Source organism: Lethenteron reissneri, chromosome 33 (genome assembly GCF_015708825.2).
Source record: "Lethenteron reissneri isolate LAM-NWPU_2019-01 chromosome 33, ASM1570882v1, whole genome shotgun sequence".
Classification (NCBI taxonomy): domain Eukaryota; kingdom Metazoa; phylum Chordata; class Hyperoartia; order Petromyzontiformes; family Petromyzontidae; genus Lethenteron; species Lethenteron reissneri.
In genome coordinates this window covers 1,194,783-1,219,310 of record NC_083811.1, presented here as the reverse complement: position 1 = coordinate 1,219,310, position 24,528 = coordinate 1,194,783, and the positions used below count along the sequence as shown (strand labels likewise).

General features: G+C 53.8%; 1 protein-coding gene across 2 annotated transcripts in view; it reads left to right on the top strand.

Moving 5' to 3' along the window:
* The first annotated feature begins 11,462 nt into the window (after positions 1 to 11,462).
* The window catches only part of LOC133350168 (UPF0606 protein KIAA1549-like), a 59,493-nt gene continuing 46,427 nt past the window's right edge, over positions 11,463 to 24,528 (top strand). For both annotated transcript variants that reach the window (XM_061564224.1, XM_061564222.1), the window contains exons 1-2: positions 11,463 to 12,120; positions 13,032 to 13,253. In XM_061564224.1, coding sequence (XP_061420208.1) covers positions 13,103 to 13,253 — 151 coding nt within the window. In that variant the 5' untranslated portion in view covers positions 11,463 to 12,120; positions 13,032 to 13,102. The remainder of the gene's footprint in view (positions 12,121 to 13,031; positions 13,254 to 24,528) is intronic.

Genomic DNA, 24,528 nt, shown 5'->3' with positions numbered 1-24,528 from the left:
AGCGATGCATTGACGTGACAGACGCAGCCGTGCCCGCTCCGCACTCCGTACCGGCCTTAATAGGTGCTCGCTAACGGTGCCCGCGCAGGTCTGCGAGGCTCAACGGGGGATCTTGGTTTTTGCGTGGCGTGTGCTGTAATGGAATAGACTCTCTATACTGACTCACCGTGCATATCTCCACGAATATGTTTGCCATTGTTTCACTGACACGTCGCAGTGGCTTTCGCGTTCACCTGTATAAAGTAAAGCAGTATTATTCTTATTCGAGCTCAAGCTTCTGTTGTTGTTTCGCCGCCGTGCGGGGGGCAAGCATCACGCTCCCGCCACAGCGAAGGGCCATCGTCTTGGCAGGGTTTGCTCGCCCTCCCCGCGTCGAGCCGCTCAGGAGGGTGCCGGGAGAGAGGGACGCGGGACGCTCGCTTTGACGCGGTAGGAGAGCAACGCGGCCGGGAGTCGAGCGAGCCAGAGCAAGGCCTTCCCATACCCAACCAGACCCACATGCTAACTCATACCGCAACCAGACCCTCATGCTAACCCAAACTCACCTAGCCAGACCTACGTGCTAACCCAAACTCACCAAACCGGACCCACGTTCTAACTCATACCCAACCAGACCCACATGCTCGCCCACACTCACCCAGCCAGACCCACATGCTCACCCAAACTCACCCAACCAGACCCACGTGCTAACCCGTCACCTCCTGCCACTGCCTGGCACCCAGTCCGGCTGCCATCAGCTGCTCCGCGCCTCGCTTCCTCTCGTGATTCACCTCTCACCCCGCCCGCTGTTCCCTCGGCCCACGGCACGAGGCGACACGCGGCAGGCACCCCGCGAGGTGCTGCCGGGCAGAGGAGGCGCGGGTGGGCCAGGAGGGTGAGTGGATGATGCATGGTTTTAGAGTGAATGGCGTGTGTGTACGTGTGTATGTTGAACTTTTTTCGCACCGTACGCAGCCAACCGTGCTAATCGGAGGTGCTAATTGATGGCGAGGGGTGCGTGTATTGTAAGGAGACTGGATGATGAGGAATGAGTGCACAATGGTAGATGGGTGGATGGTAAGGGCGCCATGGTGGTGTGATGTTAACTACCTCGCCTGGTATACAGGAGGTCGTGGGTTCGATCCCAACCCTGACGCCTGCTGCTGTATATTTGGAGTGTGCATGTTCTCCCCGTAGTCGCGTGGATTTTTCTCCGGGTCCTCCGGTTTTTTCCTCCACATTTCTAAACTTGCATTTCTAGTACTTGGCTGCTATAGATGTACACGCGATAAGCCACTTCGTTGAGCTATCAACGAAGTGGGCCTTACCTGGTTAAATAAAAAATATATATACATGAGTTTTAGTAAAGCATGGGTGGATGGGAGATGGGTAGACTTTGAGGGATGGGTGGGTGATGAGGGAATGGTGGATTGAGAGGATGGGATGAGTGGATTGAGGGTGGGATGGGTGGATTGAGAGGATGGGATGGGTGGATGAGAGGGGAATGGACGCATGACGAGGGGCAGGTGAATGATGATGAGATGGGAGATGATGAACGATCGGTGGCTAATGAAGCGGTTGGTGGATGAGGCGTTTGTGGACGATGGCTGCTGGTCCTGATCGTGACGGGTGGATGATGATGATGATGATGATGGATTGATGAACCATGCGTGGTGACCGCGTGGTGACCGCGTGGTGGAAGTCGGAACCGCGTTTCACTCCGGGCTGGGCCTCTCGGGCGAGGGGGCCACTGCAGCCGCAACACAACGTGAATAGGAGACGGTTCTTAATACATACCGTCACGACGCAGGCCGTGGTAAACTGGACTTCCATGGTGAACTGGACTCTCATGATAAACTGGTCTTCTATGGTAAAATAGACTTCCATGGTGAATTGGACTCCCATGGTAAACTCGACTCCCGTGGTGAACTGAACTCATGGTGAACTGGACTTCCATGGTGAACTGGACTCTCATGGTGAACTGGACTCCCATGGTAAACTGGTCTTCTATGGTAAATTGGACTTCCATGGTGAACTCGACTCCCGTGGTGGACTGGACTCATGGTAAACTGGACTTCCGTAGTAAACCTGACGTCCACGGTCAGGGGTCGGCAACCGAAATAACAGGAAGAGACATTTTTGTTTTTCAAATTTCAAGAGCCGCAACTGCAGTCACTAAAGAGCCACCGCACGCGGCTCCGCAGGTTGGCGACCTCTGCTCTGGGCCGGCCGACCCCCCCTGCCCCTTCAAGCGGGCCGAGGAGCGCCACTGGGCCAACCTTAACGACGGGACGATATAAACGCACGGAGAGTCGGTAGCTCCAGATACGAGGAACGCGAACCGCCGAGAGCTGGTGCTCTTCTACTCCGGCCTGGTCGAGCAACAGCGGTCGTGAGCCAGACGATGCCGTATGCATGTTTAACTTCTTTCGCACCGTACGTAGCCAACTGTGCTAATTGGAGGTGCGGAGTGGCTGTGATGATGCTTTCTCCACCTTTGTATTTGCGGATCCGGATTTGAGTCGTTCTCCGTCCCACGGTTCTCTGTTTTCTGGGTGGCGACCGCCCTTCTCCGCACACTGCCCGGAGAGGTTTATAAAACAATGTTTAAGAATCTCGCCATTCTTCGCGAGCGTGGTGGCCATTCGTCATCACGACAGAGCGGACACGCACCCGGGTTTTTCCGTCCAGCGTGGAGACGGAGCGCTGAGATCAGCAGGAAGGTGCTGCCGGGTGGATTGTTGCATCCCCAGGTCCCTACGGGGAGCGATGGCGACGACGTCGGGCGAGGCCTTCATCCAGCAGTGGATCGATCACGGCTGACAATATTTAATTAATCATTCGCCGATGGGTCTTTGGCACACATGTTGACCAACAGACAAACCTTCTCTGGCCCGGTTCCGTGGGCCAGTGCTGTTAATGATGCTGAACGGTTTAAATGACAGCCGTGCGGTCTTTAGCTCAGGCAGATCGGGGAGGTTTCAGCCATCGATGTGGCGGTTCGAGTGTAAATGGAAGTAACCCTCGACTGGAGTGGCCACCACCCGCATCAGGCCATGCACAGCATCTGGCCATGAACAGCATCAGGCCATGCACAGCAGCTGGCCGATGCTGCGCCGATGCTGCACCCCGCTTCTTCCTCCTCGTTCGTGGATGGAAAATGAAAGACAACAAGCCACGGCAGTGCGATTCTGGCCATGCAACTCAGACCATGGTCTGTACATTAAACCCACAGAGACACAGAGGGACGTGTAGAGACACGGAGGCTCGTAGAGACCGCATGGCGAACCATCGCAGTCTGCGCGCCTTCCACGGAGGAGGAGCAGAAAGACGACACGAACTCTCCCTCTCTCCTGAAGCCCTCTCGTCGTGGCGATCAGCGCACCTCGACATTGGCATCTCGCGCCCGAGCAGGTTGTTGACCCTATTGCTGCTGCCATCACGCGCAAAAATAGAACAGTGATGATGAGGGTGATGATTGTTTTTTTAATATTTGTGGCCCAGTGATACCCAAGTTACCGGCTTGAGGGCGGCCTTCATCCAACAGTGGAGAGAGCCGGGACGATGATGACGATGATTATAATGATTCCGACCTTAATATCGTTTCGCTCTCGAACGCTCTGGGTGCGGAGGTCGCGCCCAGAACGGGGGAACAGCGCCGCCTGCTGTGCCACCGCCGCCACTGCAAGCGGCGCAAATTATTTTTAGTTCTCGCAGTGCTCTTGATTAATAGAACATGTCACGAACCACGGAACATGTCACGAACCAGAACAGCACCATGGTGCATGTCACGAACCAGAACAGCGCCATGGGACATGTCAGGAATCAATTCCCGATCTACAAATACGAAGGGCGAGGCATTATCACGGCGGGGCGCTCCACTGCTACTGAACAATGATCTGGCGGCTCAGCCGCTGCAATCTAAATGACAGCTGTTGCTTTCTATCAACATCAGCCTCATAGACTGTCACAGAGACCCATAGACTCTAATAGAGACCCATAGAATCACACTGAGACTCATAGACTATCACAGAGACCCATAGAATCACACTGACACTCATAGACTATCACAGAGACCCATAGACTCACACTGAGACTCATAGACTATCACAGAGACCCATAGACTCTAATAGAGACCAATAGAATCACACTGAGACTCATAGACTATCACAGAGACCCATAGAATCACACTGACACTCATAGACTATCACAGAGACCCATAGACTCACACTGAGACTCATAGACTATCACAGAGACCCATAGACTCTAATAGAGACCAATAGAATCACACTGAGACTCATAGACTATCACAGAGACCCATAGAATCACACTGACACTCATAGACTATCACAGAGACCCATAGACTATAATAGAGACCCATAGACTCACACTGAGACTCATAGACTAACGTAAAGACCCATAGACTCACACTGAGACTCTTAGACTATCATAGAGACCCATAGACTCACACTGAGACTCATAGACAATTATAGAGACCCATCGACTAACATGGAGACCCATAGAATCACACTGAGACTCATAGACTAACATAGAGACCCATAGATTCACGCAGAGATTCATAGACTCACGCAGAGATCTACAGATGTGTGAGAACCCGAATGGGTGAGAATCAAGATGTTTCATTGCAATTGAGTTTCTTTACTGACAGCGATATATTTGAACGTGTGAAACATTGTTGTTGTTAAACATTCATTCTAGATTTGAAGTTTTCGTGACTGCAAGGATCCATACTCTTTGGTTCTTTCGGTAAAGTCACGTATATTATTTTTTTAAAATAAGAATAAAAAATAAATAAATACATTAATTATATTCTTATTTTATTTTATCACCTACGTGACTTTACCGAAAGAACCGGAGAGTGTTGTTCAACATTGTCCACCGTGGGTGAGTGTGAAATGGTTTAAAACATTCTGTTGTAAAGTTAATCAGTTTGTCTCCCCAATGGCTGTGTATACACACTGTGCCAGGTACTACTCATTTGAAGGGGGTGGCCTTGACCGGTTCAAATAATCTTCACTGGCGTTGATCGTGAGCAGGAACTGGAACTCGGGTCGCCGGGTTCATAGCACAGCGTGCTAACCGCCGCGCCACCGCTCCCCAATAAAGGACACCACCACCACCGCTGCTGCTACCAGGAGGCAGAGACCCTCTGCGAGATGGAGACGAAGCCCGCGCGAAGCTGACGCGGCGTAGACTGCGCGTCCCGAGTGTGAGGAGTCGCGCTCTTTGCAGGGATGTGAAGCCGCTGGCTGCATTCGCTCGCTGTCTGCGAGCCTTGCGATGATCGCGGCAATAGTTGAACACAGCTGCCTGTCTGTTCGCGTCACGCACTGGGGGTTCACTGTCTTCCATTGCGTCAGTGTTTGATGTTGAGTGGTTGATCGGTTAATCCACGTGTTCATTCATTATTTGGTGGATTTATTGATTGGTTGAGTGGTTGCTTGGTTAATTACTGCATCGATTGATTGGATGGCCGTTTGGTTATTTGGTTGACCGAGTTCATCATCATCATTAGCCATGGTCAATCCACTGCTGGATGAAGGCCTTCCCGAGCCGCCTCCCACGGTCTCGTAAGATAAACATTCCATTCAGCACTCTGCACATCAACTGATTTCAGCGTTCCATCTCCTCTCGGACGCGTTTCACTCCGTTATCAATCTCGACCATCATCCACCATCAATCCCTTCTCCTGCTGCCACGCTCCGCTCGGTCTTCTCAATAGCCCGGGTAACCCACGTGCCCCTTCTTTCTCTCTCTGTCCGTCTCAACGAGATTCCAACCGATCATCTCTCCGCGATTCTTAGCGCACGCCTTCGGTTTATGTCCCACATTTTTCGTATTATTTTCACATTTTGACTAAGTTGATGATTGATTGTGTCATTGGCTGATCGATGTGAGTTTTTTTTGTATATAAGCAATTGATGTATCGTATAAGCTATCGGCACGTGTCAATTGGCTACTCAGTGGTTACCTGAACGCTGCAAAGTATTATCTTGAGTTTTGATTACAGTGTGCTGATCTTTAAAAGTGTATTGAATTTTTTTTTATTCTGCTACTGATACTCCTGCTGTTATGGAGTGACTCATGCAGCCAGCTATGGCTGCAAAGTTTGGTACATGTTATTTATATCGTTTATTGTTAAATTTTAATCACAGTTTCTATGATTACTGTTACATTGTTTTTATAGATTTATTTTGGTGATTTGGAAAACGTTTTGGTTTAGCCATATTTGTTTGTTGTAGTACAGAGTTAGCCTGATAGCTTAAATCTACATTGTCTTATGGTTGTTATTGTTTGACTTGCATCCCACCGGGATTTTTGCACACAGCGTTGAAATACGGTGTTTTTTTCTGGATTTTTCTGTTGCGTGAAGTCACTTTCAGATGTTTCTTGTTCATGTTTTTGTTTTGTTGCGGTTGCACCCGAGTCAAGAGCCGCATGGCTCACAGGGCTATACCTAATAAATGAAACTGAAAAACTGAAATGAAACCTGGGTCCCATTCAGTCTCCTTAGTCCTTGGCAAGGACCGTATTTATTTATTTATAAATCACGCCTTGCACTGCCAGCGCCAGTAATGAGCTGATACACAATCAATCGATGAATAATTCTGCATGTCGCCCAGCTGCCTGACACCCTGCGGTACAACGCACCGACTCATTCACGGAGTTCGGAGTTCTTGCCTTTGAAACGTGGAGGCACAAACTGTTTCGATGGAGTCGCCCTCGACAAGAAGGTCGTGGCGAGCTGGCTCCGTTCGTTTGACGAGGCTGGCTCTGCCGATGAGACTCAACGGTTCAAAACTGCTCCAGGAGGTTGCGCGCTAAACAAAGATGAAGACCAATGCGACTCGACATCAGTGTTGGTGTGGTGAGCCCACGAGGCTGATGGACCGCCGGACGATCTCGCCTCGACTCGGAGATTTACAGACGCCGATGCGCGCTTGTGATGACCGCGCTTTTGAAAAACAACAATAACAACAATTGGTGGATCATGAATAGAAGAGATTTAATACAACTCCCGAAACTATTGGGCTGCGGTGCGGCCATGGGATAGCAGTAAAGCAACTGGGTTGTTCATTGGTGATCCCGCCTGTAGGTCGAACCCTTTTAGTGACCGGCATCCCGTTTGTTCGCACGCGAGGGGGTGGGGGATTTTTCCGGGTTCACCAATCGCCTCCCTCGATAAACAACAACAACAACAACACCCATTGTTTACACAAATGAACCATAATTATCCAAAACATCCCGACGGAGCTGCGGAGCCTCTCTCGAGAGAAGAGTCTTGATGAGACTCCTGGCTAAATGAATGAATGACATCGTCACACTGGCGGGGCCGTAGTAGCAGCAGCAGCACTCGCAAATGGTCAATCCTGTTAATTGAATTGACTTCACGGATTTTCCCGCAGGTTGATGCGGTCATCTCCCTCGCCCCCTCCCTCGCCCCCCCTCCCATGCCACCCCCATGCATGTGCGAACGACACCCTTAATTGCATTGCGGCTAATTGTCCGTGCGCCACGCTTAATTGTGATTGCAGTGCGGCGGTAAACGCCATTGTGGATCAAAACAAATCACAGCCCTTCCACTCACCCCACCACTCACCCCACCACTCACCCTCCCACTCACCCTCCCACTCACCCTCCACTCGCCCCTCCACTCACCCTTCCACTCACCCTCCACTCGCCCCTCCACTCACCCTTCCACTCGTCCCTCCACTCGCCCTCCACTCGCCCTCCACTCACCCTCCCACTCACCCTCCACTCGCCCTTCCACTCGCCCTCCCACTCGCCCCTCCACTCACCCTTCCACTCACCCTCCACTCGCCCTTCCACTCACCCTCCACTCGCCCTTCCCCTCACCCTCCACTCGCCCTTCCACTCGCCCTCCACTCACCCTCCACTCGCCCTTCCACTCACCCTCCACTCGCCCTTCCACTCGCCCTCCCACTCGCCCTACCACTCACCCTTCCATTCACTCTCCCACTCACCTCCACTCACCCTTCCACTCGTCCCTCCACTCGCCCTCCACTCACCTTCCACTCACCCTCCACTCGCCCTTCCACTCGCCCTCCCACTCGCCCTACCACTCACCCTCCACTCACCCTCCACTCACCCTCCCACTCACCCTCCCACTCACCCTCCACTCACCCTTCCACTCACCCTCCCACGCACCCTCCACTCGCCCTTCCACTCACCCTTCCACTCAACCTCCACTCGCCCTCCCACTCACCCTCCACTCACCCTTCCACTCGCCCTTCCACTCACCCTTCCACTCACCCTTCCACTCACCCTCCACTCGCCCTCCCACTCACCCTCCACTCACCCTTCCACTTATCGCAACTGCTATCGCAGATGCTACGCACTCAATATCAACTTCGGTCACGTGGCGTAAGGACGCGCTGGTTACAGGGGACTAATTGCTCTGGAGGAATGTCTGAATTTTTAAAAGTCGTTTTACATTCGTGGGGGCGGGGGTTGGGAGCAGGTCTTCATCCAGCAGTGGATCGAACAAGGTCGATGGTGTTCTATGTAATTTCTGCTGCTTTTTTCTAGTTGTTACGTGGAGGAGATGGAGCGATGAAATCAGCTCGTGTGACGGTCCTGGGTGGATTTAGAATCACATCTTGCGAGGTGGCGGCGCAGGCGGCTTGTGGATGCCTTCATCCAGCAGTGGATTGACCATGGCTGCTGCTGCTGCTGATGATGATGATTGCTATTGCAATGCAAGTTATTTGGGGAGCTGCGTTGACTTCCACTACGAGGCGTAACGCCACTGTCGGTCGCATCCTCTGCTGACGGCACGATGTGTGAACGACAGTATATCGATATGGGGCCTCTGCCGAGGAGCGGTGGCACAGTGGTGAGCCCACCGCTATACGAGTCCGGCTGAGTTCGATTCCCAGCCACGGCTACATTCAGTGATAACTGAACCATATCTGCCCCCACCCCTCCCCCCCCCCACACTACCATTCAGCAATCCGCACTGACCAGCGTGGTGAAGTATGGTCAAACAACCGCCATAAACGACGCTACGTAGAGGGAGCCGCTCGCCCAGCATGCAGTGGATTGACACATGAGCTGTGATTATGTACATACGGGGTGCATCTGATGTATCATCGTGCATCACGGTGCTAAGTCGACTGTCAGCGGCCTTATGGTTCACGTGAACCCATAACATTCAATACATCAAGAATACAAAAACTCATTAAAAAAAACAGATCATTAAATAATTATCGATTTGCATCGATTATTCGATGAGTTATAAGACACGCGGTGTGACTGCGTGACGCCAAGTGTGTCAAGGGAGGTGCGATCTGTCATGCCGCTATATAAGGGAAGGGGGACTGAATGACCCCAGCAAGGAATTTGTAAAGTCAACATCACGCGTCGGCAAACGCATCCAATAAATATGTACACACACACACAGAGAGAGAGGATCCCACACACGGAGACACCCAAACAGACCCGCCACACTGACACACAATGGCATATGTGCGAAGACGCAAAGACACACTCATATAACATGCAGACACACATTTACACTCACACACTGACACATACAGATCCATGCAAAGACGAAGACTGACACGAACTCAAGATACATATAAACTCTCACACACACACTACACACACCTAAACCCACACCCACCCACACCTACATAGAGGCATACATCGACAAATATTCCCCGTGTAGCTTTCATAGACTGTTGGGGCAAGTGCTGTTAGCGAGTAGCGCCTATGAGGCACAGCACACGATGAGGTGGGTGGCCAGCACCAAAGAAAAAGATCGTCCGTATAGCCTTAACATACTTTTGGGGCAAGTGTCACAAAGACAAAGATCCCCTGTATAGCCTTAACATACTTTTGGGGCAAGTGCTGTTTGCTGGAGTCATTCATTCAAGAGATTGAGTGGCCAGCACTATGCCCGGCCGCCTTTGTCTCCCGAGTGGCGATGTTTACACATCGCACCAGGTACTTATTTTTTAGGCTGAGTCGACCTAGGGGAGTCCTAAGACCACAAAGACAAAGATCTCCCGTGTAGCCTTAACAGACTGTTGGGGCAAGTGCTGTTTGCGAACACCTATAGAGGCCAACACGGCACACGAGGGGGTGAGTGGACAACACCACGCCCGACCGCCTTTGTCTCCCTAGTGGCGATGTTTACGCGCCGCACCAGGTACTAATTTGAAGCTGAGTCGACCTAGGGGAGGCCCAGGACCAGTTAAGATATAACTGTCACTGGTGTTGGCCGTGAGCAGGAATCGAATTCGCGTCGCCCGATCCGTGGCGCTGCGCGATAACCGCTACGCTACCACTCCCCCCACACACAGACACACACCATAGACACCCACACACACACCATATATATACTCACACACACACCATATACACACACACACCATAGACACACACACCATAGACACACACACACCATATATACACACACCATAGACACACACACCATAGACACCCACACACACACACCATAGACCAGGGGTCGGCAACCTACGGCTCCGGAGCCGCATGCGGCTCTTTACGGGCTGCTTCTTGACGATATGTACGTATGTACAGTATGTACTCAGATGCATTGCGGCTCGTGAAATACTGAATTTTGTACCGAATTGGAAAGAAATGACTCTTCTTGTTATTTTGGTTGCCGACCGCTGCCATAGACACACACCATAGACACACACACACACCATACACACACACACCATTGACACCCACACACACCATACACACACACACCATAGACACACACAGACACACACCATAGACACACACACACACACCATAGACACACACACACAGACACACACCATAGACACCCACACACACCATAGACACCCACACACACCATAGACACCCACACACACCATAGACACACACACACAATAGACACACACACACACCATAGACACCCACACACACCATAGACACACACACACACCATAGACACACACACACAATAGACACACACACACCATAGACACACACACACCATAGACACACACACACCATATATACACACAGACACCATAGACACACACACACACCATACACACACTCCATAGACCCACACACACACCACACATCATAGACACACACACACACATCATAGACACACACACACCATAGACACACACACACACCATAGACACACACACATAGCATAGACACCCACACACACACCATAGACACACACACCATAGACACCCACACACACACACCATAGACACACACCATAGACACCCACTCCCACACACAATCACACACGGGGTTCTCAGCCCCCCCCCCGTCCCCTCCTGCTCCCACTCCACTCGACGTCGCACTGAGCCCTCTCGTCCCGCGCGGCCGCCGGGCTCCGGGTATCGATCCATCCACACGAATCGTTGCCTTCTTCTCTCCCAAGCGGCGTTTGGCAGAGAGGGGGCGTCAGAGAGAAGAGAGGAAAGAGAGAGGGAACGGAGCGGGATTGGGGGGAGCGCCTGTACGTGCGCGCGTGTGCGCGCAAGAGCGAGCGAGCCGGGAGGATGAGAGAGGAGAGATGGAGAGAGAGAGAGGGAGAGACTGTGTAGAGGAGAGATGAACTGAGGCGCTCGCTCGGGTCTACTCCGCTCCTCCTCGTCACCCTCATTGCCCACCCCATCTCGTTGCTGCACCGAGGCGGTGTGGGGAGAGACGCGAGAAACATCGCCCGCTCTGCACTGGACGGTCGTGATAGGAGCGTGTGGTGTTGGTAGGGGCTGCGGGTGCCTTGTGAACCAACGCACGGCTCTCAGCTCATCCCCTCCCCATGCCTGGTCAGCAGCATCATCAGCAGCATCATCAGCAGCGTCGTGGTGGTGGTGGCGACGGGCAGAGCGCGCGAGGCAAGGGAGGCGCTCGGGGGTCTCGCGGCATCGCGAGCGTCGTGGCCAAGCCGGACTCGGGAGCAGCGGCGGCACGGGGAGAGGAGGCGGGGGAGAGGGGGGAGAGTGAGCGAGAGAGTGGCGAGAGAGGGAGGGAGTGGAGAGAGGGAGCGGGTGGTGCCAGACGAGATGTAATCGTTGGAGGCGGAGGAGGAGAGGGACGAGAGAGCGTGGTGGTGGTGGTGGTGGTGCCGATTCGTGTCGCGCACAGGTACAGTGCGAGAGCGTGCGGGATAGAGAGATTTAGTCTGCATGGGCCATGCGTGTGTCGGTGCGTGTGCGTGTGTCGGTGTGTGTGTTCTGTGCGGGAGCATGCTGCCTGCCCCTGTATGTGTCTGTATCCTGTGTGTACGTGTGAGAGAATGTGTGTGTGTGTGTCAGTGCGTGTCCATGTGTAAATGTACGTCGTGTCAGTGTTTGTGCGAATGTGATTTGTATGTGTGTCTGCGTGTATGTCTGCTTGTATGTGTGTATGTAGGTGGTGTGTGTGTATATTGTATGCTACGTGTGTGAATGTGTGCATGTGTGCACTAGACTGAATAGAGGGAGCGGTCGCGTAGTGGTTAGCGCTACGCTGCCCTACGAACCCGCCGACCTGAGTTCGATTTCCGCTCACGGCCAACACCAGTGACGAGTATCTGAACAGGTACTGGGCTTCCCCTAGCTCTACTCAGCCTAAAATTAGTACCTGGTGCGGTGTGTAAACATCGCCACTGGGGAGACAAAGGCGGCCCGGCGTGGTGCTGGCCACCCACCCCCTCGTGTGCCGTGCCGGCCTTCATAGGTGCTTCTCGCTAACAGCACTTGCCCCTGTTCAGGCTACACGGAGGATCTTTGTCTTGTGCATCCCATTCAGGTAGATGAAGGTCCCATCAGTGCTGCACGGATCCATTAACCGTCACAACCACATCCGCCCATCCATCGATCCGTCCGTCTCTCTTAATATCTCCCCGATTGCCTCTCCCCTCGTGTCCATCCCGCGTGTCTTTCCGCGTGTCCGTTCGTTCAGCGCTCTCTGTCCTTCCATTGCCTGTCCGTCCATCATCTACAAGTCCGTCCATCATCCGTCCGTCTGTCTGTCCGCCTGTGTTCTCGCCCCACGTGTGCGCGCGTCACCACCAGGCGGGCCATGTGAGAAGTCGCTCCCCTCCACTCCGAGGGCCCCTGGCGCTGCTCGCGGCCCCCGCGTCTGCATGGAGGGGACAGCCGGGGTCCTGGGGTCAGCGAGGGAGTCCCGCGCCCCCCACGGGACCCTCCGGTGGACGGGGTGGAGGCTGCCACCCCTGCCCCCCCTCATCCCCCTGATCCTCATCCCGGTCATCTCTGCCGCAGCCACACTGAGCCGTGAGTCGCGGGGTTCCACGTCATGCGATGGTGGCGATGATGGTGATGGTGGTGATGGTTGTGATGGTGGTGATGATGATAGCGATGGTGGTGATGATGATAGCGATGGTGGTGATAATCGTGATGGTGACGATGGTGGTGATGTTGCATCATATGTTCATACTACATAGAGTAACTACTTTAAACGGTGCTGTTTGTTACTGACCGCGTGGCATGCAACAATGTACGTAGAACTCATGCTGCTTACAGGGGATTGGTGCTCAGCTCAGGCCTGAAGCGCCACGCGGCTCGCGGGACGTGTCCCTCGATCAGAGTTAACGCGTGTGTGGAATCGAGCGAGTTTATTATTATTATACGAACTTGGGGAAAGAGATGGCGATGCGAGGAGGGAATTGCAGAGCGGAGGAGGAGTGGGAAGGTAGATGCAGAACGAGAAGGGAGGTGATCTGCAGTGTGGCGAGTGGGGCGGCTGAATGGGTGCGACGTGCAAGCATCGCCGCTGGGGAGACAAAGGCGGCCGGGCGTCGTTTTGGCCACCTACCCGCTCGTGTGACGTACCGGCCTTCATAGGTGCTCGCTAACAGCACTTGCCCCAAAAGTCTGTTACGGCTATATGGGGGATCTTTGTTGCTTGTTTGTTGTGACCTGCAGTGTGGGAGTTGGGTGTGTGGGTGACTGAGTGAGTTGTGTGAGTGGGTGGGTGAGTGAGTTGTGTGAGTGGGTGGCTGAGTGGGTGGGTGAGTGAGTTGGGTGAGTGAGTTGTGTGAGTGGGTGGCTGAGTGTGTGGGCGAGTGAGTTGTGTGACACTGCAGTGTGGTGGTGCTGGTGGTGGATGAGCCGAGACGGTCACTGTCTGGTAGAGACGGAGTCCTCCACATGGCTGGAGGAATCGAGGAGTAAAGTCCACCATCTCTCTCTCTCATGTGGCACGTGCAGAGCAGCTAACAGATGCTTAACAATTGCTCGACGTGCAACTGGTCGCCACGTGCAACTGGTCGCCACGTGCAACTTGTTGCTTGCATTTTCTTTTGCGCAAGAAGGCAGAGGGCGGTAAATCTGGAGAGTTGATCCTACAGATTCCAACTCCCCTTCCCAACCACGATACGGGCTCCGGGAAGGAGACTCCTTCCTTACACGGGGTCTCAGAGACCCCCCCCATCACCCCCCCCCCCCCCTCCTTTTAAATTCCCGTATTCTTCGGATTGTAAGACGCTCCAGAAAGTAAGACGCACCCCATACTTGTGTCCTGCGTCAATAGAGTTACCCAGATTTGGTCTCTATATCTCTCACACACACACACACTGCCAACTATCGGAGTAAAACCTTTCCTTTAACACACGGCAGGAACACGTGCGTCTTATATATGATAGTTACATCACTTCGTCACGCCACGTGTTTCGAGGCCTCTCCATACTGTGTACGGTTATTAGGGGTTGTTTGACCATACTTCACCACGCTGGTCAGTACGGGTCGGTGAAGGCAAAGTGGGGTTGGGTCGTGACCAGCTCAGAGAGAGCACTCGCCACTCTGCGTGAGCCCTGGCCTCGTGTCGAACTGAGTTGGCCTGCGCTTCTTAGATCACAGTCGCCTAACTACTGCAACAACAGCCGCCATTCGCCACTAAGTGGCGGTGACGTCACCACGGCGCTTGTGCCAGGCTAGGTGCACGTTGAGACCACGTGAAGTGTCGAACGCCCGCCGGCAGGAGGTCACAGGGCAGACCCAGGTGCCACAGGTCGACTGAGATGACTGGCTGATGCACCACCTGTGCCCCCTACTGTGCCAACTTGCTGTGCCTTAGCCATCCGGCGCTCCGCCCGTTGTTGTGAGCGTCGCTCCTCCGCCCCCCGTTTGTTGTTGGAGGGCGAATGCCTCCAACTGCCCAGTAGCAGCGTCCTCACTACTGCACCACCACCACCACCACCCCCACCACCACGGCCACCACCACCACCACGAAAACCACCACCACCCCCACCACCACCCCCACCACAGTGTGGGTCTCATCAGCGCGTGTTTGGCTCTGGCTGCCACTTGGAGCCGTCTCATGGCTCGAGTTGGTTTCCATTGACTCGGCCTCACGTCACCCCCCCCCCCCCCCCCGTTCTGTGTAGCCTACACCGGCTGTTGGGGCAAGTGCTGTTAGCGAGCACCTATTAAGGTCGTTTCGGGCAGTGGCCCTTCTACACAGCACATAGACAGGTCAGACTCTGCGCTGCCAAGAATGGCCATTGCATTTTATAATGATCATGTACTGTGACTCGTTTTCCTTTGAAGGGCACATTGTTGTTATTGGCGAATGTGTTGCTGCTGTTGTTGTTGTTGATTGCGTACCGCTGCCAACGCAACAGCATCACAGAAATCGTCACAGGGTTCTAGGGCGCCGCATAGACCTTGACACTGCGATGTGAGCCGTGCCTGGGAGTCGAACCTCTGCCCCACCGCTCCCCCAAACAACAGAATCACATTCTCACACACACTCTCACACTCTCTCACACTCTCTCACACACTCTCACACACACACTCTCACACACTCTCACACACACACTCACACACTCTCACACTCACACACTCTCACACACTCCCACACACAGTCACACACACTTTCACACACTCACACACTCATACACTCTCACACTCATACACACTCTCACACACTCTCACACTCTCACACACTCTCACACACACACTCTCACACACTCTCACACACACACTCACACACTCTCACACTCACACACTCTCACACACTCCCATACACACTGTCACACACACTTTCACACACTCACACACTCATACACTCTCACACTCATACACACTCATACACACTCTCACACACTCTCACACTCTCACACACTCTCACACTCTCACACACTCTCACACTCTCACACTCACACACACACTATCACACACATACTGTCACACACACTCTCACACACACTCTCACACACTTTCACACACACTTTCACACACACTTTCACACACACTTTCACACACACTTTCACAATTTCACACACACTCACACACACTCTCACACACTCTCACACACACACTCACACACTTTCACACACTCTCTCTCACGCTCTCACACAAAGTAAACTTTTTTTCAGATAGTTAGCTCATTTTGGTATTCTCCCAAGTCGCATATCCCAGGTCGCTATCATCAGGCAGGGGAAGGAGGTCTCGACTTGCCGGCACGCTCTGCACGAGTTTCACAGAAGGGGACGACGCTCCTCTGTGGTCTTTATACCCCACTTGGTAATTTCCTGTCTATTTGTCTGTGCATACAGCGGGCCCATCTCTTTTATTCCCGAAGAACGTCCCTGTAACGACGTCCACGGCCTTAACAACACGACGTAACAACACGACGTAACGTCCACGACGTTAACAACACGATGTAACAACACGACGTATAGCCCACGGCGCTAACAACACGACGTAACAACACGACGTAACGTCCACAACGTTAACAACACGACGTAACAACACGACGTAACGTCCAGGGCGTTAACAACACGACGTAATGTCCACGGCGTTAACCAGGAGGAGCCGCGAGGATTCGAACCGCAGAAACCTCCGCCACCAAGTGGCCCAGTCAGTCCGAGCGAGACGATTTCCATGCCTCGCCTTTAAATATTAACAGCGCGCCGCGTGCCGAGCAGCAGCCAGCCGCAACCATTCCGACACTCAACACCGACGCAGACCCCCCCCACCCCCATCTCTCTCCCCCCCCCGCAACTGGCACGATTTGTAAGCAGCTGCTCCGGTTCACACGCTGGCATCCCCAGCCAAGACCCCCCCCCCCACCCCGTGCCAGTCCACTGCTGGATGAGGTCATCCTCTCGCCTACGCCGTGTCGATCGATCGCGTTGGACGATTTGGTGGTTTGACCATACTTCACCACGCTGGTGCAGTGCGGGTTGGTGAAGCGTGGTGGGGAGGGGACGGCACTGCCGGGGTTGTGTTTGTGTGGTGTCGCTCGCCACTGATGTTCGCTGTGACATAGAATCGAACTAGGGTCACGGGATCACCGCTGAAGCACCGCTACCAAGGGGTTGTAGTGATATAAAATACCCGGAATATGTAAACTGGAGGAATCCGATGAGCTGTAAAGCTCTATTTCACAGATCTCCAGTGTAAACCATGCCAGCCCCTGTGTCAATCCACTGCAGGGTGAAGGCCGCCTCCCCACGCAGTGCGATCACGTGGTCTGACCATACTTCACCATTCTAGTCATCAAGGTGGGGTTGTGGTTTTGTTATCATGATGCACTGCCCTGTGCTGCCCGCCACGTGACCTCGCAGCCTGTGGCACCTGTGATGCCCACGTGGACACAGTCCCAGCTCACGGGCACGGCTCTCCACGCTCCTCCCACGCGGAGCGCTGCCGCGTTGATTGGTCAAACGTCGCCATGCAACAGGAGCTGCGTTTCATCTCAACCTTTGGAATTATTTTATTTTAGCCACGACACATCCATCTCGCCTTATTTTGTTCTCATACACACACACACACTGTATACACCTGTTCATATAGGATTATGGGGCACAATAACACAGGATAATTGTGGATAAGCGTGCATGTTGTACTCTAGTGGTAGTGCCTTACGCCAATAATGCCGACTCCCAAGTCAGCCAAAGAGCAGCGTTCCGGGAGAATATCGTGAGAGAACTCAAGTCCTGAGCAGGACCCTCCTGAAAGAGAGTCCGAGACGCAATGAGACCTTCGTGGGTAAGCAGTGGAGGGCATTGTAACTGATTATTGTTGTTGTTATTACTACTTCTGTGTTGTTATTACTGTTGATGTCACTACTATTGTTGATGTAATGTATTGGGGGTAGAGGTGGGGTCGAGATGAGATTCCTAGACTGGATGAGGCGGATCCACGCGCTCTGTAATAAATCACGGGGCGCTCATTAAAATAGTGGAGACGTAGGGAGTCAAGGAGTTGAGGGGGAGAGAGCGAGGAGAGAGTGAGGGGAGAGCGAGGGGAGAGCGAGGCTGCTGGCTGAGACACTGCCGGTGGTGCGGGGTATAAGTCACATCACACTCGCCATTCTCACCACTTCCACCACGACAACAACCACGATCATCGCCATCATCGTCCTCACTCATGGCTGTGATGCACGCGGTGGGTGAGTGAATGAAAATAGCATTCGAGTGCTCGCGGTCGTGAGTGAGTGGGCTGTAGAAGGAGCGAGTGAGGGAGGAAACGAGCGATCGAGCGAGGAGTGACTTGATTGAGGAAGGACAGCGAGTCTGAAGGAATGAATGAGTCTGGAGAAGAGTGAGCGAGCGAGTGACTGGGTAAGGGAGCAACTGAGCGAGTGAAGAGATGAGTGGGTGAATTGAGTAAATTAATACAATGGAGTGAATGAGTTCGTGAGAGCGATGAGAGATTTAGAGAGCAGGCAGAGCAGGTGAATGAGTGAGTGAGCGAGCGAGGGAGCGAGTGATGTAGCGATTGTGTGAGTGCGGGAATGAGTTACAAGGGGAGGTCACTGTGGGGAGAATGGAGTTCAATGTAATCTCCTCTTCTTCACGTGACCCACTTTATGCTATTAACTTCACAGAGCCATCGATTACAACAGCGGTCCTGATCTACACAGAGGAGTCTCGCCGAGTCTATGACATCTATTTGCGCGAGAGTCCTGCTTGGGACAGTCTGTCCAGCTCCCTTGTCGAAGTACATCACCCGTCTCAGGCGGGAATAAACCAGAATGCTTGGAAAAAAACCCAAGCGCATGTACGAGGATTGCAGTTGCTGCTGGACGAGACTCAGGGCGGCGTGGCATCCAGAGGGAGGTAACGCGCCTGAGAGGGCATCCGGCGTGGTGTCTGCTCGCACGCGGGTGCCAGGTGGGTTGCTCCATCCAAGGGATTATATTTCAGCACCGCTGGTCGGTTCGAAGCAGGTGGCACTTGACGAGAAGTAGTCACGTCCGCAGCGAGAGGCACCCTGGACGTGGTGGGCCGGGACCCGGGTGAAGTTGAAGGGCCCTGGTGGTTGGTGGTCGTGGTGGCGATGAGCCTGTGAGAGTGGTTGGCCACGTACGGTGCGAAAGAAGTTCAATATACATTCGTGTCACCTGCGTAACAATGGGACGATCTAACGCCGGCTGGCGATGGTAGTGGGGTTGGTGGTGGGGTTGGTGGCGATGGTGGTGGAGTTGGTGGTGGGGTTGGTGGTGGTGGGGTTGGTGGTGGTAGTGATGGAAGGGGCGGTGGTCGCGATGGTGATGGTAGGGGCTGTGACGGTGGTGGCTGTGATGATGGAGGCGATGGTGGTAATGAGATTTGAGAACAAACCCGTGAGAGATGGCGATGACGGCTTTGGGGATGTCTCTATCCAGCGGTGGATTGGTCAAAACTGATGGCGTTGGGAGAGGGCAGAGAGAGAGAGAGAGAATGAGAGAGTGAGGGCGAGCGAGGCGGCTGCAGTAGCCCAGGCTTGCGTGAAGGAGAGGATGGAGTTGGTGGTGGTGGCCGATTGGCTTCTCAGAAGCGAAACGTTGACTCGTGGGTTCTCTTCGTCGCTGCTTCTCAGCGCCGACGGCAATTGACCCTGAAGGTTCAATTGCCGTGGCCGCGTTCGCTGAGTGCGTGCGCGGAGCGCGCAAGACCACGGGGCAGTGCCGGCGATGCGGCCTTCACCGCGATTGACCCACACGGCTGCACACATTACACGGAGTGTGCAAGATCACATTGATGGCGAGGGACGCGGGGGGGGGGGGAGTAGAGGGGGGAAGGAGGAGGGGGGCCACAGTGGTGAGCGCATCACAATATCAATATTCTCCCGGACCTCCCGAGTTCGATTCCCGGCCACCAACAGCAGTGGCGCTTGATATCTGAAGCGGTCCTGGGGCGCGCCTCTCAACCAACCCGAGCTGGACAATGTTGTGCAGTTTGGGCAAACGGCACTCGATGTATTGCTGCATGGCGAGCCCGGGAGAGATGGCAGCAGCGGCTCTGGGAGAGGGGAGGAGGGAGAATGTTCCAGCAGTGGATCGATCAAGGCTGATAATCACGTGCTGTTTGTATCTATAATAGATGTCGTTTGCTGAGATTTTATCTTCTCATTAATAAACAAAATTCCATCATTTATTTAGCGGCCCTGCTGTTTGTCTCGAGATGATTGGTCCGGACATCCTTAATTGGCACGTGGGGAGGTTGACGCGGAGCGCGTAATTGTTCATTACGGGTGATTATCAATAACGCGCGCGCCGCCGCGTGTCTGCCCCCATAGCCGGGTTCGAGGGGACACGCGGGCTGCCGTCACGAGGCTGTCGGTAGAAAGCGAGCAGCAGTTTTGCATACAGCATAGCACTCAGATATAGCAGGTACACGTTCACACACACGCAACATATTACACACAGACCCAGACACACACAAACATATTTTCTCACTTTGGTCCGATGCAGAAGTAGAGCGATAATGTCTGATGATCACTCATTCATACACGTACACATGCGCACATACCTGCATATATTTCTTCGCTTTGATCTCATCCAGCTGTGGATAAACATGAGCACGTACACACACACACGTGCTGGGTGCCTCCGTGCTCATATCCATGCATCCATATCCATGCATAAGCACGTACATTCATACACACGTGGACATGAGCACGTACACACACACCTGCAGGGTGTGCATGTAGACACACACAACCCACACACGTGCTGGGTGCAGACACACACACACACACACGTGCTGGGTGTAGACACACACACACACGTGCTGGGTGTAGACACACACACACACGTGCTGGGTGTAGACACACACACACACACACGTGCTGGGTGTGTGTGTAGACACACACACACGTGCTGGGTGTGTGTGTAGACACACACACGTGCTGGGTGTGTGTGTGTAGACACACACACACACACGTGCTGGGTGTGTAGACACACACACACGTGCTGGGTGTAGACACACACACACGTGCTGGGTGTGTGTGTAGACACACACACGTGCTGGGTGTGTGTTTGTGTGTGTAGACACACACACACACGTGCTGAGTGTGTAGACACACACACACACACGTGCATGCACACACAGTGCCACCCGCCCTTCAAGGCTTGGTTGGCTTATTCACCGACGCCATCCGCTTACTAATCAGCTCACTAATTGAGGCTCACTCACTCAACCTTCCTCCCAGTCGGGCGCGTGTGTGGCAATTCGGATGGGTGTGTGTCCTGGACATCCCCTAGGTCAACTCGGCCTCAAATGTGTACCTGGTGCAATGTGTAAAACACCGTCACTGGAGAGACAAAGGCGGTCGAGCGTGGCGCTGGGCCACCCATCTGTTCGTGTGCCGTGCCGGCCTTCATAGGTGCCCGCTAACAGCACTTGCCTCAGCACTTCATGTAGGCTAGACGGGGGATCTTGCTATTTGTGTACACAGTGTGTGCGTGCATCTGCTTCCGTGCGTGTCAGTCTGGTCAGGCTCTACGTGGGATCTTTCTCTGTCTGTGTGTGTGTCACATTCCTGCACGGCTTATTATCTCAATGAATATTTTCCGGATCGCTGGGAGCTTAGAGCAGACGGACGCGTGGCTGGCAGCCACGGCCGAGGGGACATGTATACTGGATGTGGCGTGCCGAACAGACCCGGCTCGAATGAAGCTCTGGTGGCGGCCGCGGCGGTGTTGGTGAGGGCTTTAGGAGGCGAGCGCACGGAAGGGCCGAAGCCACCGCGGGGGATGGGTGGCGGTGGGAAGGGATGTCGGCGGGTCTCAGAGCAAAGCCCCCGGAGGTGACCGAGTGTCCGTCTGCCGTCTGTCCAGCGGCTGGATTGTCTATCAGAGGGAAGGGAGCGATATCGGGGCCGTGATGGCATCCGCTGCGTTGGCCGCGGTGGCTTCTTGACTTTGACAGCGGCCACTGCGTTCGCGGCCAGTGAATCGTGGAGCTGATATCACTCGGGTCGTGGTGGCAGCTTCGGCGCCACAAGCAGCGTGGGGGGGGGGGTGATGGATGGGTGGTGGGGCAGGGGGTGAGGGGCGGGGCGGGTGGATCCTCACCAGCCTCGCCTGGCTCTGTCAATCCTATTACCAGTGCGTAATCGCGACTGGCAAGCAGCAGCAGCAGCATCAGCAGCATCAGCATAATCAGCAACATCATCATTACGAGTCGCATCATTAGCATCATCACCACAAACAGCAGTAACATCATCATGTTTTGCATCTGCATTTTCCACCGCAGCAGTAGCATCATAATTCACAGCATCAGCAGTAGTAGCATCATTACTCTAATTATTAGCAGCAGTTATAGTAATCATCGTCCATATGATGATGATGATCATCATCATCAGCAGCAACATCATCAGCAGCATCATCATCAGCAGCAGCAGCATCATCATCAGCAGCAGCATCGTGCAAATCCCGGGCGAAAGTGAATGGCGGATGATCGAGGACACGGTCGCCGGACGCGATTATAAATAATTGGGTATCAATAGTCTCAGCTGCCAGTGATGCATTACAACTGTGATAAATAATGATCATCATCATCGCCATCAGTAATTGAACACAGAGGCAAAGGCACGTCTCCCTGTCTCTCACGGAAACCGCTCATGCCCACAGATGTGCTCTGGGAGAGAGGACTGCTGCTGCGAGCGAGTGCCCAATGCCTCTTATACAGATTCACGTATGCCCAGCCGCCTTTGTCTCCCCATTGCTGTTGTTGTGTGCCTGTGCGCGTGTGCATGTGCCCCACTGAGTGTGCGTGTATGCCTCTGAGTGTGTGCTTGTGCGCTTGCTTCTGAGTGTGTGTGCGTGTAAGAGTGTGTGCCTGTGTGTGTGTGCCTGTGTGCGTAGTGGGGAGCGGCAGTGTAGCGGTTAGCGCCCTGCGCTATGAACCCGGCGACCCGAGTTCGATTTCCGCTCACGGTCAACACCAGTGACGAGTATCTGAACCGGTTCTGGGCCTCCCCTAGGTCGACTCAGCTACAAATGAGTACTTGGTGCGGTGTGTAAACATCGCCACTGGGGAGACAAAGGCGGTCGGGCGTGGTGCTGGCCACCCAACCGCCTCGTGTACCGTTTCGGCCTTCATAGGTGCTCGCTGACAGCACTTGCCCAACAGTCTGTTAAGGCTATACAGGGGATCTTTGGTTTTGTCTTTGTGTGTGCGTTAGTGGGGAGCGGTAGTGTAGCGGTTACCGCACTGCTCGACGAACCCCGCGATCCGAGTTCGATTTCCGCTCGCGGCCACCACCAGTAACGATTATCTGAACCGGTCATGGGCCTCACCTAGGTCAACTCAGCCTCAAATGAATACCCGGTCCCGGCCACGCAAACCTCCTCTCGCGTGTTAATACTCCGGCCTTAATAGGTGCTCGCTAACAACTCTTGCCCCAGCAGTATATACGCGAGCTATACGGGTTAGCTGTGTCTTTGTTTTAGAACTGTTGACGTAACGCGAATGCGCGGCGCGCGCGTCATGCGCAGACTGTGAATCAGCCTCGCGTGTTGGGGTGGGGGGTGAAGAGGGGGGGGGGGGGTTGTGGTGATGCAGCGATGGTGTATTAGGGGGCCCAGGTCTTAGGAATACATCTTCATCATACACCCCCCCCCCCACACACACACCACTACCACGCACTCTCTCTTCCCCTCGCCTCTGCTCCAGCTCATCTCCCCGCTCCCTCTCTCTCCCGCGTCTCGCATTCCATCGTTCTATCTCTCCCACCATCACCCTCTCTCCTCTCACACAACACCATCTCCTCTCCCATCACCCCATCACTCCATCTCCTCTCCCATCACCCCATCACTCCATCTCCTCTCCCATCACTCCATCACTCCATCACCTCTCCCATCACTCCATCACTCCATCACCTCTCCCATCCCGTGCCCTCCGCGCATCTCAAGCGCCGAGTCTCAGCGCCTCCTTCAATCGAGCCGCGTGTTCTGCGCTGTCCGAGCGATCGAGGCGAGAATCGGCAAATTACACGGCGAGAAATGATCACGTGGGGGGGGGGGGTCACAGCTCTTTTGGAACAGCAGAGGAGAGCGAGCGACCTCCCGGCCCCGGTGATGGATTTATCGAAACACGCGGCCCTCATTCCGCGTATAACTCGAGATCTAAACAACTGCAAGGAATAACAGCAGCGGCCAGACAAATATATATACACATCAGATAAATCTATTTCCGTTTTTAGAAATGCGAATTCGCTTCTTTTCATTTCGATAGCGTGACCGGACCTCCACGCGCACACAGACACACAGACGCACACAGACACACGCACACACACGCACGCACACACACGCACGCACACACACGCGCAC